This window comes from Arvicola amphibius, chromosome 12, assembly GCF_903992535.2.
Source record: "Arvicola amphibius chromosome 12, mArvAmp1.2, whole genome shotgun sequence".
Classification (NCBI taxonomy): Eukaryota; Metazoa; Chordata; class Mammalia; order Rodentia; family Cricetidae; genus Arvicola; species Arvicola amphibius.
This window is the reverse complement of record NC_052058.2, coordinates 100,064,657-100,081,862: the sequence shown is the minus strand read 5'-3', so window position 1 is coordinate 100,081,862 and position 17,206 is coordinate 100,064,657. Positions and strand designations below refer to the sequence as shown.

The following is a 17,206-nucleotide window of genomic DNA, read 5'->3' as shown; positions in this document are numbered from 1 at the left end:
ACACAGACACAGACACAGACAGACACACACACACACACATACACAGACACACAGATAGATAGACACACACACACATACAGACACAGACAGACACAGACAGACACACACACAGAGACACATACATACAGGCACACACAGAGACACAGACAGACACACACACACACACACACAGACAGACAGACAACACACACACAGAGACACAGATACAGACAGACAGACAGACACACACACACACAGACACAGACACACACACACAGACACATACACACAGAGACACACACACAGATACACATACACACACACACGAGGATGAGATATAAACTGGACCACAATTTGAATAATTAGCCATTTGTTCAGCAGGAAGAGCAGACTCTGAGATCTGGTGTCACTTGCTTTCCTTTCTTCTAAAGGAAGACTAGGTGATGGAAAATCATGTGATCCAAGCTGGTCCTATAGACACAGTCATAAGTTCTGGCCTAATTCTTGAGCCTGTCCTGTCACCTCTATTCCAGGCTATCGTGGGCCACTGTCTTGCCTGCCATGAGAGGGTTCTGTGAGAAGGACAGCTCAGGCAACAGAAACAGGACATGGGAAGAACCAGGGTGTTCCATCTGATTCTGGATACAGCCCTACCTGAAGAATTCAAGTAAGCCAACACATCCCCCTTCTTTCTTAATGGCATTTTGACCTGGTTTGGTTGGATTGTTTGAATCATGTTGTTTTGTCTTCCACTGCTATAAACCCTGTCTAACTGAGGCGCAAGGATTAACTGTACCTCAAGAAAAACCACAAGTTTACATTTTCTCCTGTGAAGGTGTTTGTGTGTGTGTGTGTTGTGTGATGTGTGTATGTGTGTAGAGGCACACACACTGCCCCCCATGTGCTTCTGTGTGGAAGCCAGAGAAGCATGCCAGGGGACTTCTCCCGTTACCTGTCACCTTATTCCCGCAGACAGGATCTCACTGAGCCTTGAGTGTCCTGGTTTTCTTCCTGTGATAAACACCATGCCCAAAGCAACTTGAGAAGGAAAGGGTTATATCTAACAGTAGATCACAGAGGGAAGCCAGGGCAGGGGCCTGGATGGAAGAACGCTGCTTCCTGCCTCGCTCTCCATGGCTTCCTTCGCTTGCTTTCTTAGACAATCCAGCGCTATCTGTCTAGGGTGACATGACCCACAGTGGGCTGGGCCCTCCCTGGGCCCTCCCACATCCATCATTAATCAAGAAAATGCCCCACAGGCTTGCTTACAAGCCAGTCTGATGGAGGTATTTTCTCAACTGCTGGTCCTCCTTCCCAGATAAATTGTATCAAGTCAACAAAACAAAACAAAACAAAAAAACCCCAAAACACCAGCACCGTCATGCTTGTCATTTTTCTGCTAGGCTGGCTAGCCGTGAAGACCCTGTGAGTCTCCTTGTCTCCACCAACTCCAGCACTTGGGTTACAAGTGCATGTGACCACATACATGTCTTATGTAACACATACATGTGTTACTGCTGTGAAGAGACACCACGACCATGGCAACTCATACAAGGAAAACAGTCAGTGGGGTGGCGGCTTACAGTTTCAGAGGTTCAGTCCATTATTACCATGGCAACGAGCATGGCTGCGGGCAGGCGAAGTGGTGCTGGAATTGAGAGTCCCACATCTTGCCAGCAAAAGGAAGTTGGCTAACACACTAGGCGGTGGTATCCTGAGCATAGGAAACCTCAAAGCCCACCCCCACAGTGACGCACTTCCTCCAAGTCCACATCCACTCCAACAAAGCCACACCTCCTAACAGTGCCACTCCCTATGAGATTATGGGACCAACTACATTCAAACTACCACACCACACCTAGCTACTTTTTTTTTATACACTTGGGATTTGAACTTAGATCCTCATGATTGTGCTGCAATCACTCTTACTCACTGAGCCATCTCCCCTGCCCTACTTCTAAGTTTCTCAATTTAAAAAAAAAATTCTTTGTATGTGTGCAGCCTGTCTATGTGTGTTTGTGCATGGGTACCTGCAGGGGTGAAAAGAGGGGTCAGATCCCCTGCAGCTGGAGTTAAGGTGGTTGTAAGCCATTCGACGTGGGTGCTGGGAACTGAACTCTGGTTCTCTGCAAGAGCAGAAAGTGTTCTCAACTGCTGAGCCATCCGCCAGTCCTCGGTTTCTTAACCTTTCAATCCTGTGACGTACTGGGTCACTCTGGGAACTTACCTCTCTCCAAGGAGGACATCTGATAGATTTATAAACGTGGGGAAGTCCAGGTTATTCAAGACAGGGTAGGCATGAATAGGAACAAGCAAGGTGTCATCTCCCTGAAATTGGGGAAGGGGTTAAATTTAGCATTTGGAAAACTATCATTTTGAAAGATAAACATTTTTAATCATTAAAGAATTTTCTTAGGAAGCCTCAGTACTTTCAGGAAAACATTAGAAATACTGGGTTCTTTTGGGAGTGTATTGTGTGGCCATGTGTGCAGACACATTTGCATGGGTGTGTGCATGCATATGGAAGCCAAATATCGCTGGATATCCAAATATTGGATATCGCTGTTTAGGTGACATCCACTTTTTTATGTAGACAAGGTCTCTCGCTGGCCTGGAACTTAACCAAATATTCTAGGATAGCTAGCAAGAGAGCCCAGGAATCCTCTTGTCTGTACCCCACCCCAGCAATGAGATGACAAGCACATATCACCAAGGCCAGCATTTTCAAAAAATGTGTTCTAAGGATCAAGCTCAGGTCCTCATGCTTGCATGGCAAGACCTTTACTGACCGAGCCATCTCTCAATGCCAAAAACTTGCATTTTTAAACCAGAAACAAAACACAAAAGATGCTTCAGTCTACCTTACTGGAACGATGTTTGCTGTTACCCGTGAAAGCTAAAGCTACTAATCCCACCGAGTAAACACAAAGATGCTGTGCTATCTGTTTCCTCCTGGAGAAGTCGTAAGGGAAGATATTATTTAGGGGACCAGGAGAACTGCAAGCAGAGAGGAAAGTCATTCAGCGGGAAGAGAGCACGCAGACCAGTTCTAGTTCACTCTAGTTTGGTGGTGATCTTGAACAAGGCCTTTGGTTTCTCCAGGCTTATTTGGTCCTCAACAAAGTAGATATAGTCATACTTTCCCTCGAGGAGGATATATTTAAAAATCAAAGTCGGCTACAATCTTAAGATGTAAAAATTACCACATCAATATGGAATGTCTTTATTTGCCTTATGAACTGTGCTCTTGGACTCTACACCCCGGCTTTCTGACTCTGTCCGAGGTCACGTAACTTAAGAAGGAGTTATAAAATATTTGGCAATATTAAAGTCTTCTAAATATGCAATGACAGAACATTAATTTAAAAATCAAATGCGTGATGAATCTGAGATGTTTCTAGTGATACTCACCCATGGTTCATTGCTTGATGTCACTGTAGCCTTGGTTCTGAACATGGGACATGTGCATTTGCATCACACATGCTGTGAGCTCACATGTACACCTGCATCATGCATGCTGTGACCTCACATGTACACTTGCATCATGCATACTGAGTGTGAGCTCACATGTACACTTGCATTATGCATGCTGAGTGTGACCTCACATGTATACTTGCATCATGTGTACTGTGAGCTCGAACGATGACAGTCAACACTGACTGAGACACTTTGGCTCAGATTCAAGACTACTGCATGCTATTGTTTGTCAAGTTTTTGAGTTGTACATGTGAAATAATTCTGTTCTTATAGGAACATAATGCTTTAATTATGGAAAATGCAGACTTCGTTTTTATTCTCTTTCTCCTTGCCAGTGATGCCATCTTCTTTTTTCTCCTTGGTATGTATCAAATTATGTTCCTTTAGATTGTATTATGCTAGAATATTCAGCTTTTATGCATTTGTTTGCTTGTTTTTTAGTTTTATTGTATATGTATACAATGTTTGCACACATGTGTTAGCATGCATGCCCGTGAATGCATTCTCTGCCTTACTGCCTTGATAAAAGGGCTCTCGGTGAATCTACAACTAGGTAGTCTGGGCAATCCCCCTGTTTCTGACATGGCACAGTGCTGGGGATACAGGCATGTATTCATGTCCAGCTTTTCATACAGGTTCTGGGAATTTGAACCCAGGTCCTCAGGCTTGCACGACAGGTGCTTTACCCACAGAACTGTCTCCCTAGCCTTGGCTTTATTTCTTATACAAGGTTGCCTATACAACCCAAACCCAGGATGGCCTTAACTTGAGACGCTTCTGCCACAGCTTCTTCAGTGCTGAAACTACAGGCACAGGCCTTTTAAAAATGAAAATCAAAGGGAGAATATCTTTAATCCAGACCTTACCATACAAATCTAAGTAATAAAATATTATTTCAAAGAAAAAGAAATCGTTTTCTGCTAAATTTTAACCTTCCACCGAGTGTGGCTAAGCGTGGCTTCTGAACTTCCGAGAGGAGGCCTGTGCTAGGGAAAGGTGAGTGCAGGTGACTGCAAGAGATGCTGCCTCAGGCTGGAGGCCGGGGTGAATGAACTCCTGAGAGCTCGGCCAGTGTGAGCCCCTCAGGCCACCTCTCCAGGGCCTCACCGCCTGTGGACATTGCTGCTGGAGTCTCAGCCGGTCCCCAGTGCTTACAACTACAGAATGGGGCACTATTTAGTTTCTAGCCCTGTACTTGACAGAGCACATAAATGTCACTGGACACAGCTTTCCTGGAGCCCCGGCAGCACAGGATAAATGGTTTGGCCCGGGCATTGGAGGATGGCAGTGTAGTGTCCAGGGAGTCTTCCCAGGTTCTCCGAGGCCTAACGTCTTCCAAGTTGGGATGCAGGCGCAGCCCTGAGCCTACAGCCTCATCCACCACTCAGAGAGTTCTTTCCGGACTATGATGTGTTAAGTATCAGACACTAGCAGAGACCAGCAGGATGTTTCGGGAGCCTGCCAATGCTTCCCATGTCCAAATCCCTTCCCAGCAGGGCGGAAGTTACAGCCGTGGGCCATCTAGCTCCAACAACACTGAGAAACTGACAGGTTCTTGCTCTCCCTTCATCCTCCTTCAGGATATGACGTACCTCCCCCACACCCCTCTTCACACATGCCCCACATCCCCAGTCCAGAAGATAGCTACTTCCAGAAACTCACCTTACAGTGAATGCGGATGCAGTCATAATAGTAACGCCACTCGTCGGGAGAAAACGTAACAGTGACCATGAGCGACAAGCCCGGGATGAGGCGATGCTCCTGGAAGGCAGGTAGGCTGGGTTGGGGCAGGCCCCAGAGCTGGCAGGCAGCAGCACTACAGTGGGGTGGGATGAAGGATGCGCACACTCGTGTCCTAGCAGGCCTGAGGCAGAAGCCACAACGCGTCATCCCACAGCTCCTCGGCAGGGAAGGGGACCCAGGGACAGTACCTTCTTCTCATACGCGATCCTGAAGTATTTGGTCTGCGGTGGTAAGATATGGAGGTGTGTGTCTTCGTCGGAAATATTGGCAATGTACTGGGGGAGAAAAAGGTGAGTTTGAATTTGACTTATTTACATAGTCATTACTTTTCATTGCTTACACCTTATCTTTATTACAAAGAAGATTCGAGGGCACATTATATTAAGTTTTTTTTTAAAGACATGAAATATGGGATGGGAGATGACTCAGCCAGTGAGTTTCTTGCTGGGCAAGCATGAGGAACTGAGTTTAGATCCCCAGAACCGTGTGAAAATCTGGGTATGGCCACAGCAGTTTGTATCAGTCAACCTCAATGCTGGGGAAGAGATGGAGGGAGACTCCCTAGGGCTCCTTGACCAGCAAGTCTGGAAGGACGGATTAGCTCAGGTTCAGGAAGAGACTCTGTCTCAAAAATATGATATAAAGTGGTTGAAGAAGACACCCATGCCCTCTTCTGGTTTCCTGATGCACACATAAGGGTACATGCACTCACAAACACATATTCATACACACACACACACACACACACACACACACACACACACGTACACACGCACGCATGCACACACAGGAGAGAAAAAACGAGAGAGAGAAAGTAGAGAAAAAGAATTAGAAAACAATTGGTTTTTCCTTTCTTCTTAGAACATGTGTTATACATGTGCATTTATGCACATATGTTTATATGTAATATAATGTTTATATGATCAATAGCACACAACTTAAAGATATGTGATGCTTTTAATTTCAAGTTCTAAACTGTCAACTGATTACCACAAAATGATTTTGTTAGGACTGCAGAGAGAACTCTGCAGTTAAGGGTGCCTTCTGCTCTTAGAGAGGGTTCCAGTTCCCAGCACTCACACCAGGAGGCTTACAGTACGTCTAAGCCCAGATCCAGCAGATCTGACACGCTCTCCTGGACTCCACAGGCACTAGCACTCACATGCACGCACACAACACACATGTACGGTGTAGCCTGTAACTGCAGCTCCAGAGGCTACAAAGCCCTCTTCGGGTTTCCTGAGGGAACCCACACGTATGTGGCATACATTCACATAGACCATTTTCGTATATATAAATAAAGTAGATAATTGGATGATCTTGTTGATTTTTACCTAATTCCTGAATTCACGGCCAACTAATGACTATAGTAAATAAATAAACCACACTAATGCTCAGGTAGGATGCACTGCGCCCACACTGTGGTGTGAAGGTTCCACATACCTAAGTCCTGAGGAGAGGACATTGCTAGTCCTGGCCCTAACTTTGAGAATCAATGTCTTGGAAGGGTAGAGTCCTTCCTTAGTAGCTGTAACAGCGGATGAACAGAAGTCGGAGGGCACTGCTTGGTACAGGTTAACGGGTTTTGTCTGGGCCCACAACCACACTGGCTGTCTCCTAGGAGAAGATGGCTTATTTATTAATAAATATAATTTGCGAGCCAAAAAAAATCTGTCCCCTAAACAAAAAATGTAAGAGGTCTTGGGTTTTGGAAAATTAAAACAAAACAAAGATCATTGTTTAAAATTTCCACGTAGACTGAAGCACTGATATTAATATGCACGCAAACAGAAGGCTTCAAACCCTTTAGAGCCACGTGACCTCAATGCTAATGAGCGGGCACTCAGTCATTCCACCTGTGGGCAATTTGCATAGTTTTCTGTGCCAAAACCTAGTAAAGCCTTTGTTCCGTCTACTACAAGAATGAAGACCATCTCAGACTACCCACGTTCCAGGAAATATCTACCACACTCTGAGGGGATGCAATTACTATGAACTATCCTGAGGGACATCAATGGTGTCATGGTAGGGCACACTCTCCTTGGAAAGCTAAGGAGACCCCAGTTGAACAGGACAGGAAACCAACAGGAGCTGACTACTACCTGAACTGTCTGTAGCATGGCCCTGAACAAGTCCAAGGTTGTTAGACCCAGCTTCCATTTCAAGATGAGTGTGCCCAAGCTGGTGCCCATGTCCCCAACATTATCATTCAGAACAAAGGGTCCCAGGTTGAACTGCAGGGTTTGGGACAGCACAGGTATTGCATGTTCAGTACATCAAGCCCAGAGTTAATCCTTGAAGGACTTGATATTGCACTTGTTTTGAACTCAGGTGCTTGGACTCAGCAAGCCACATCAGTCACAAGCAAGGGTGTGAGAAAGGTTTTAGATGCTGTCTGTGTTTCTGAAAAAGGAACCGTGCCGAAGGCAGATGATGGCGACATTAGGTACCCCACTGTAGAGTCCCAGAACATAAGAATGATTTAGTATCATTTTTTGGCATGATAAAAGACTTCTGTTGATTTGGGGTTTGTAGATGGAGTGGTGGGGGCTGCTTTACACCCGAAATAATTACACAGAAACTGTATTCTTTTAAACACTGCCTGGCCCATTAGTTTCAGCCTCTTATTGGTTAATTCTCACATCTTCCTTTAACCCATATTTAGTAATCTGTGTAGCAACACGAGGTGGTCGCTTATCAGGAGAGATCTTAACCTGCATCCATCTCGGAGAGGAGAGGCATGGTGACTGCATATGGCAACTGCCTAAAGCGTCTGCCTCACTGCCTTCTACCCAGCATTCTGTTCTGTTTACTCCGCCTACCTAATTTTTTGCCCTATTAAAGGGCCGAGGCAGTTTCTTTATTAACCAATGAAATTAACACATAGACACTCCTCCATCAGGGGTTAGAGAGGAAACCCCAGTAAGACAGAACAGTTAAAAATTCTCCCCTTGCTTGGCAAGAATCTTTTTGAAATTAGGGCAGCCCATATGTGCATGAGTATGAGGCCCACTGGGCATAAGCACCCTGCAGTTAACACACCTCAGAAGAAAATTGACTCTCCCCCCACTAGTGACCACCAATTGCCAATAGCTCATCAGCTAGGGGTGGGCCTCAGTAGTTTTTCCCCAAGCCTTGCTGGCACTTTGCCCGGCTGGTTCTTGTGCAGGTCTTGTGCAGGCAGCCGTAGCTGCGGTGAGCTCTGTGCAAAGCCAGGTCGTGTCCAGAAGGCTGCATTTCATGGCACTCTTCCCATCATCTGGCTCTTGCATTCTCTCTGTCCTCTCTCTCTTCATTAATGTTCCCTGAGCATTGTGGGTGAGGAAGCAGGTCCACGTAGTCGTCTCTTCTGCGACTGAGCCCAGACAGGCACTTATTCCCAGCACTTCTAACAGATCTGAATGCTTTTGATAAGAATCTTAAGGTAATTGCTTTGGGCTTCTGTTTAGCTTTGCTGATGGGAACAGGAAGTTGGCTTTCCCAGGGTCTCTCTACATGCTATTAAGATGAAATCATGTTGTACTTTTATCTTCTTGTTTGTTTTAATGTCTGATAAAATCAATGTGATGCTTTACACAATACTGTACTTTTATCTTCTTGTTTGTTTTAATGTCTGATAAAATCAATGTTATACTTTACACAACACTGTCCTTACCAAGTGCATGAACTTCCATGTCCGAGTCTTTCCTTTCCAAGTGTTTGTTGGGTGTCTTCTGTGTGACAAACATGTGCTGGGCTCTGAGGAAGTCGCAATATGAGAAGAGACAGGTATGTGGCTGCCCTCCGACAGGGCGAAGCACAGTTGAGACTTTATCTTTTTTTTTTTTTTTTTTTTTTGGTTTTTCGAGACAGGGTTTCTCTGCAGCTTTTTTTTTAGAGCCTGGCCTGGAACTAGCTCTTGTAGACTAAGCTGGCCTCGAACTCACAGAGATCCGCCTGCCTCTGCCTCCCGAGTGCGAGACTTTATCTTTAATTATGTATTCATGTATGCCTTTGTGTTTGTGCACATACATGTTGGTGCCTGTGAAGGCCGGGGAGCTGGAGTTACAGGTAGTTGTGAACTGCCCAACATGGGTGCTGGGAACTGAAGTCAGGTCCTCATACAAGTAGTATGCACTAGCTTAATCTAATAGGTATCAATATAGTTTATGGGTGTGGAATAGAGGCACAGAGAGATTAAACAGCTGGTTCAAAGTACCGCAGAGGAGAAGGGACTGACGCTTGGGTGCATTTGGCTCCATCATCTTTAACCACATGTTCTTAGTGTTTAACATGTTTTTAATAACTAACTTGTTCTTAATGTTTGGGAAAATTGGCTAGAATGGAAATAATTTTTTGTAAAAAACAAAGAACAAAACAAAACAAGACAAAAAACAAGTAGTATGCACGCTTAACTGTTAAGCCATCTCTCCAGTCCCCTCATGTTGCTCATGTTAATATCTGAATCCCAGCCCACAGGGTGAAAAGGGACAGCAAAGAGGTGCCACGCATTCTGGCAGACAGAACGCATGCGCTGGAGTGACCACCACCTCCTCCCAGACCTAGGCACATCTTCTCTGGGCAGGCGTGGCACCTGACCAGAGCAGGTCAGAGGCAGCCCTGCTTGCATCCTCCTCCCTCCACACTGGTCTGGAGGAAGACAGTGCGGAATGCAGTTCCATCCCCCTCACTCAGTATCCTGTGTACTGGAACGAGGAGTTTCTACTTTAGGAACTGGGTTTCTCTAGATGCCCCGTACACAGGGCTACTGGGAAGTCCAGACGCTGGTCCCTACATGGCGTAGGAGGGACATATGGAGAGAGTGCTGAGAGGGACCCTTGACAGAGTGACGTTGTATGTTCCAGGACAGCGATGCCCCTTTCTAGTTTCTCTTCAAGGAACCACCTGTCTGACTAAGCCAGTCCCTCCCTCTCCTCTTGCCCCTTCTCTTTCTCTGTGCGTATTTGTTTGTGTCTGAGCACCTGTACACACGTGTGCATGTGTGTGTGGAGGCCAGAGGACAATGCTGGGTGTCTTTCTTAGTCATTATCTCATCAATTTTATTTATCTGGAGGGTGAGCATTGCCATGACACACGGATGGAGTCAGACGACTTCCCTCACTCTGCCGTGGGGATCCTGGGGCTCGAACTCAGGCTGTCAGGGTTGGCGCCAAGCCCTTTAACTGGCTGATCTATCTTGTTGGGCCCTACCTTTAAATTTTTATTGTGTTTATTTCCTTATGGGAGGTGGTGTGTGTCATGGATGCTTACAGAGGTCAGAGGACAAGTTGTAGGAGCTAATTTCCTTCCTCTACCGTGTGGGGTCCACGGCTTGAATTTACATTGTCAAGCCTGTTGGTAAGCGCCTTTGCCCACAGAGTCATTTTACTGCACATCGCCACCATTTCTGAAACAACAACTCTTACTTTTTCCTGGCGCTCAATTCATTTAGTTTTGTTCGCCAGTAAGCCCCATTATCCGCATCTCTACCTTCCTGCAAATGAGCTCACCAGACCATGCCAACAAACCCAGCTTTGTGGCAAGGTGCCCATGCTTGTGCAGCAAGCACTGTCTCCCTTGAGCCATCTCCCTGGATCCTGCTCTCTGTCTGAATTAGTAACAAAAATGTACGTACCAGGATCTGTTGGTGCTGCTTCTCTATCTCATAGCCTCCAAAATGGACTATGCCTGGTCTGGCCTGGATGGCCTTATTGTTCAGAAGCTTGGCATAAACCTCTACAAAAGAAAGACAAGTCCATAGTGAGCTATAAAGAACACTACATTGAAGATGTCTTATCGGTGTGGGCACTGTAAGCACAGGCAATGTCCAGCTGTCAACAAGATGGATTATGAGTCCCAAATTTTTTTGTGTGTATATGTGTGTACGTGTGTGTGTGTGTCTTTCTGTGTGTGTGTGTGTTTGCGTGCACCTGCCTATAGAAGCCAGAAGATCTCAGATCCCCTTAGAGATGGAGTTCCAGACTTAGAGCCTGATATGAGTGGTTGGAACCAAACTTAAGTCTACAAGAGTAGCCAGGGCCCATGATGGACTGGCCTTGTCTCCAACCCCTCCCTTTCATCTTTGTTCATACATGCTTACTATTTATTAATTTGCTCTCCACATATGTCATGCATGCATATGTGTGTGTATTTATGGAGGTCAAAGGACAACTCCTGGCATCATTCTTTGGGTGTTGTCCACTTTTGTTTGTTTTTTATTTTTTTAAATATTTATTTATTTATTTATTTTGCATACAATATTCTGTCTGTGTGTATGTCTGCAGGCCAGAAGAGGGCACCAGACCTTATTACAGATGGTTGTGAGCCACCATGTGGTTGCCAGGAATTGAACTCAGGACCTTTGGAAGAGCAGGCAATGCTCTTAACCACTGAGCCATCTCTCCAGGGCCTGTTTTTGATTTTTTGGGACGAGACATCTCTCAGGCCTGGAACTTAGATGGTAGACCAGGCTGACTGGCCAGCGAGCCCCAGGGAGCTGCCTGATTCTGTCTCCTAGTGCTGGGATTACAAGCACGTATCAGACATGCCCTTGGAGAGTTCCTTCTGAGCGTGGAGTGACAGACATGCCCAACCACATTCCTTTATGTGGTGCTGGAGATGAAAGTCAGGGCCTCATGCATGTCAGGCAGGGCTCATCCATTTTGGCAATTTTTTTAAATGTTAAAACTTTTTTGGTTTTTGGGTCATAAAGCAGCATGCTGTGCTCCTGCCCAGAAATGGTTAAGTATGCACATGACAGTCTTAAGGTGACAATAGAGTCTTAGGGAGCAAACGCATTTCTAAGGTTTAAGGTGGGGCTTGTACAGGTTGAGGGTGTGGTCAGTTTTAGTTGTCAACTTGACACAACCTACAATCGCCTAGGAAGAAGGTCTCAATGAAGGGCTGTCTAGAAGCTAGACTCTACATCAAGTTGGCCTGTGGACAAGTCTGTGGGAGACCGTCTTAATGTGGGAAGACCCAGCCTGAAACCATAAGCACCATTCCCTGATTTAGGGGTCCTGGACTGTATCAGACAGGACAAGCATACATTTATCTCTCTCTGCTATTGACTTTGGATGGATATAAGTAGCTTCTTCAAATTCACGTCTTGAATTCCTTGCTGTGATGGACTGTGACTTGGAACTGTGAACTGAGATAGACCCTTTCTCCCGTAAGTGGCCCTTGTCAGGGTACGTCACCACAACGTTGGAAGTGACACTAGGGTGGGGTTACTAAACGTGAAGATGCAGAGCTGGCCATGGCTCATCACCAGCTGAATGTCACCCCCTCCCTCACAAGGTATCCACTTCCAGTAAACGGTGGGGACTTCCCCACATGCTGGCTGCTCCAGAACTAGGGATGTTTTCCGGAAGTTGTTGTACGGCCATCAGGTGACACTCCTGCAGATCGAGGTATCAGGTCAAACAGCTCAGGGTGAAGTAAAAGAGAGAGACAAAGAAAACTGGGCAGATATGAGACAGGAGCAGAGCCCCTCACCCGGGAATTCAGCTGAAGCCACCCCCCAGCAGGCAAGCAAAAACCCAGCACAATTACCAGCTACTTATGGGGCCTTTCTTCTCCCAGCTGTAAGCCTGGATGCTTCTAAGAACCCCATCAGAGGACCCCTTACAGGGAAGGGACTGTGGCAAACCCCTTGTGCAAACCTAGTGATTTCTTGTCTTATTTTATCAGATTTTTAACTCCAGAGTTATTGCCAGAGTTGCCCTGAAATCTCATCAAGAGAGAGAGAGAGAGAGAGAGAGAGAGAGAAATAAATGAAATGAGGATCTTAGCAATCTTTTGAAATATAACCTGAGAGCCACCAAAATGGTATATATGTCTAATAATAGGGCCATTCATTACAGCTGTCCCTCCAGGAACCTGCACCACACTTGGGTATGTGTTACTTCCGGCGAGCCCACATCAGCATCTTCCCATCTGTTTCTGAGCAACTCTTTTTCTCGTAACCCTTGCACCTAATTAGGCTTTTGTTAAAATATATCTAATAAACCCAACTCTGCTTACTAAACTACCTAGTTCTGAATTTTTTTCCATGTCAAAGAAATGAATCCTGAATCCTGGTTTGGTCCAAGTGCGGTCCCTAAAGATCAGGGGAACTCCTCGTGCTGTGACGGTTGACCGTCTGTCCCCTCATGCGGAGCAGAAGAACTGCCGCTTTATCCAGTGTACAAAGAGCCTTGAGGAGTCAAGCAGGACAGAGATGGGTGTACGGGGTTCTAGAAGGAAGTCAAGGGGGGGAGTCTGAGGTGAGGAGTGAGGTGGTCCCAAGACCTGCTGAGGATGGAGGCTGTCTGAGGTGCTCTAGGCAGACATTAGACACTGGAGGGAGCTTCTGGAGGATTCCAGGTTCTTGCATCCCAGAGCAAGGAATTGCATCCTGCATCAGGGTCATGTGAGCGGTGGTGAAACAGAAATAGTTTCCTGAAAGAAAAGCACGTCAGGAAATGGAAGTGGAACAGGGCTGGAGGAAGGTCAGAGTTCCACGGTGAATGATGTATATCAGGATTCTCACGTCTCAGTGTGGCGGGCTTTTAGCACATCTGCGTAGCGTTCATGTGTTCTGCAAATGCCATACTACACATCAGCCTTGGTGGGAGAGTAGTTTAGGCTTTCTCTGACATTGGTTTTATTCATATGTTAACCGTGTGTATGTGTGTGTGTGTGTGTGTGCTATAAGACAACATTTGGTGTCATCCACGGTCCACATTGTTTTGTAAGGCAGGGTCTCTTATTGGCCTGGAAATAGCCATGTAGGCTAGAATGGCCAGCCAGGGAGCCTCAGGGGTCCCCCAGTCCTAGGGGGTCCTCCTCAGTGCTGCTGGGGTCATGAGTGCACACCACCCACGTCCTCGTGATTGTAAGACAGTCACTTGACTCCCTGAACTTTCTCCCCAGCCTCGTGTTCTAACCTTGCCTTGCCCCTCACCCCACTCGGCTCACACTCCAGCACGTGAACTGGTGACTGACTTACACCATGAAAGTCTATCGTTGGGAGGCAGGAGAAACTGCTCAGTGGCTGAGAGCACTTTCAGCTCTTCCAGGGAAGCTGAGTTTGGTTCCTAGCTTCCACAGTGGATGGCTCACAACTGCCAGTGACTGCAGCTCCAGGGGACCTGGTGCCCTCTTATAGGCTCCGTGGGCACCCACACACATGCAAACAAGTATATAAATGAAAATAAAAATAAATGTTTTTTTTTAAAATCTACCATTTAAGCAACTTGATTTAAACAGAACTACCATTCTTAATAAGAAGAACTATTATGACCCTATAAGATGATACAGTTAAACCAGCACCCCCAGGCCCAGCTTCCTGGACTTTGGATCCCTGGAGACATAATTCGTAGACAAATGGTGGTTGTGCACTCACTGGACTCCAGGAGATGGTTAGGCACTTCTGCTCTTTTCTTGGGCTCCTCCACCAGGCTCTTCAAGAGGACGGGTGACACTTTTTCAATGGGCTCTTCTGAATTCTTTAGTTCCTGCATGGCCGGTTTCATGACTGCCATCTTCTTGTGAAAACTGGAGTTGTCCTTCTAGAGTCAAAGGTCATTTCCTGGGGAGAAAAACGGGAGTGGCAGACTCATCGTGAGGAAGCACACACATGTTTCTTCTTAGCTTTTGACAAACGTACCCCTTGTTCCAGCGTGGTGTGCTGTGGCTCCGGCCCCCCTGCTCTCTTCTGCTGGACGCTGCATTCCCACACATGGCTATCTCATTAATCATTTGACTCACACACCATAACCCAATATGGCAACGGGCTCCAAATTCTCCCATGACTCTTTAGGGCTTGTCTGAAGGGTGCTTCTGGGATGCCTCTCAGGCATACAAGGGGGAGGGGGCGGTTCTCAAAGCCTCATAAGTTTGGAAAGTTCCTAGATTCCTTTCTGTTGCTATGACAAGACATCCTGATAAAAAGCAATGCAGGGGAGGAAAGGGTTTATTTTGCCTTGCAACTCCAGATCATCAAGGGGAAGTTGAGGCAGGAACTCAAACAACTAGTCACATTAACATCCACAGTCAAAAGCAGAGAGAAATGAATCCCTCCCATGTTAGCTGCTTCCTTTTGCTTCCTAGCTTTCTTCACGCTTACACAGTGCAGGGCCTAACCTAAGGCACAGCGCTGCCCACAACAGGCTGTCTCCTAGCCTAGGGCACAGCACTGCCCACAACAGGCTGTCTCCTAGCCTAGAGCATAGCGCTGCCCACAATGTGCTGAGTCTCCTTCCTAGGGCATAGCACTCCCCACAATGGACTGAGTCTTCTCACATCAGTTAACAATCAATCCACAGATACTCTAGATAATTCCTCATTAAGATTCTCTTTGCAGATGATTCTAGACTGTGTCAAGTTGATAATTAAAATTCTTCTTCCTGTCTCCACATCACATTCACAGAGATATGTGAACAAGAGTCTCTTCAATATTGCCAACTCAAAAGATACAGGCATTCCTAATCACCTTTCCCCTCTGCTCATAGGAGGTGACAGAAAGGTAATGAAGCCCACAGGTGGCCAGGTCTCAGAGACCTTGTCATGCCTGGGAACTCTGTGGGTCCCTACTCTCCTTGACAGTCATTGGCAATTCTACTTCCCTCATAAACACCAATTCCCAACCCCTGCTAACATCCTTTCTCAATTACTAGTTTATAAGTCATTTGACATTAACAATGTATTTCCTTGAAACAGAACTTTAGGAAGTCCACATTTTTGAAAATATTATTATTTTATAAAGTGTGTACACGGTGGGGATCAGAGGATAAACCTGAATTAGTTCTCTCCTCCACTTTTATGTAGGTTCTGGGGATTGAACTCAGGTCATCGGGCTTGCAGAGCAAGTACATTTATCTACTGAGCGATCCCACGGGCCGCAAACACCACATTTTCTCTACCAGACACAGCTCTTAACCAGAGGCCATGGGGGCGCTCAGAGGAGCCCTTGAAGTTGAATGTAAAGTCAAGAATGCATGTTTATGAGTTTTGCTTTTGTCTTTCTTGGAGAAGTCCCACAGCATTGGAGAAGACCTCAGAGAACACAGAATACAGTGAGGCAGACAGTAACTGCCTAATAATCATTTTAAAAATAAGTTGGCTAGTCTATCCTCTTGCCTGCAACCCCTTTCAGGAGCAAAGGTGGCTTGCTCCTCAGCACAGCCATGGGACTGACTTCAACCCTCCTCCTGCACACCTTCCAATGCTGGGCTCCTAGTTCACCCTCCAACCCCTCCTGCTCTTGGCCCTACACGGTATTTCAGGTAGGATCAAGCAGAGCAGAGAGATGACTGAGCGGCTAACAGCACTTCCTGCTCTTCCAAAGGTCTTGAGTTCAATTCCCAGCAATCACATGGTGGCTCAAAACCATCTGTAATGAGATCTGGCGCCCTCTTGAGGAAGAAACCTCGTGGGTTATCAACTTAGACCGTGAAACCCAATATGGACAAGTTCAAGGGAACCGCCATATATGGGCTGACCATGCATGCTTCAGCATTGCCAGGGCATACATTTCATTCATTTTTTTCAAGTTGAGCAGGGTCTCACCCTGCCTAATCCCCTCTTCCTTTAATCCCAACCCATGCTAAGGGTTGGGTAGAACGCAGACTCTACCTCCCATCATTTCTTTAGTCCCCCCAAATCCTCCCCCGACCCAGTCCCAAGATGAACACCATTTGGACAGCAGCCTGGGGCTCTCCATTTTAGCTGCTCAGCGACCACCTTGGGACACTCAGGCCCCGGATACGAGGACTCTTACCCTGCAGATGATAGTTCCGGGGCGGGATTCGGCGGCGTGCAGGAACCTACTCAGAGCGTCGCCATGACAACGTGGACGCATTCCCAGGATACGCTAAGGGACGCGCCCAAACAGTCCCCAAACACGGGGGAAGTTGGGTGGCTTTTGTTCTGGGGCGAGGGCGAATTTCTTGGGCTCTCAGCAGAGTATAGAGCCTGAAAAGGGCTAGAGAGCGCCACTTACTGTGTGGAAAACCAATGGATTTCCCAGAGGAGCTGAGAAAGG

The 17,206-nt window shown here is 46.5% G+C and overlaps 1 protein-coding gene across 3 annotated transcripts in view; it reads right to left on the bottom strand.

The window, feature by feature from the left end:
• Positions 1-17,206, bottom strand: part of Cfap221 (cilia and flagella associated protein 221) — an 88,450-nt gene extending 71,244 nt beyond the window's left edge. The window contains exons 1-6 of one of the 3 annotated variants that reach the window (XM_038349651.2): positions 16,943-17,206; positions 14,567-14,752; positions 10,814-10,914; positions 5,388-5,474; positions 5,119-5,217; positions 2,207-2,307 (exon numbers count right to left, since the gene is read on the bottom strand). In XM_038349651.2, coding sequence (XP_038205579.1) covers positions 2,207-2,307; positions 5,119-5,217; positions 5,388-5,474; positions 10,814-10,914; positions 14,567-14,705 — 527 coding nt within the window. In that variant the 5' untranslated portion in view covers positions 14,706-14,752; positions 16,943-17,206. The remainder of the gene's footprint in view (positions 1-2,206; positions 2,308-5,118; positions 5,218-5,387; positions 5,475-10,813; positions 10,915-14,566; positions 14,753-16,942) is intronic. The other 2 variants (XM_038349649.2, XM_038349650.1) reach the window with 2 other exon arrangements.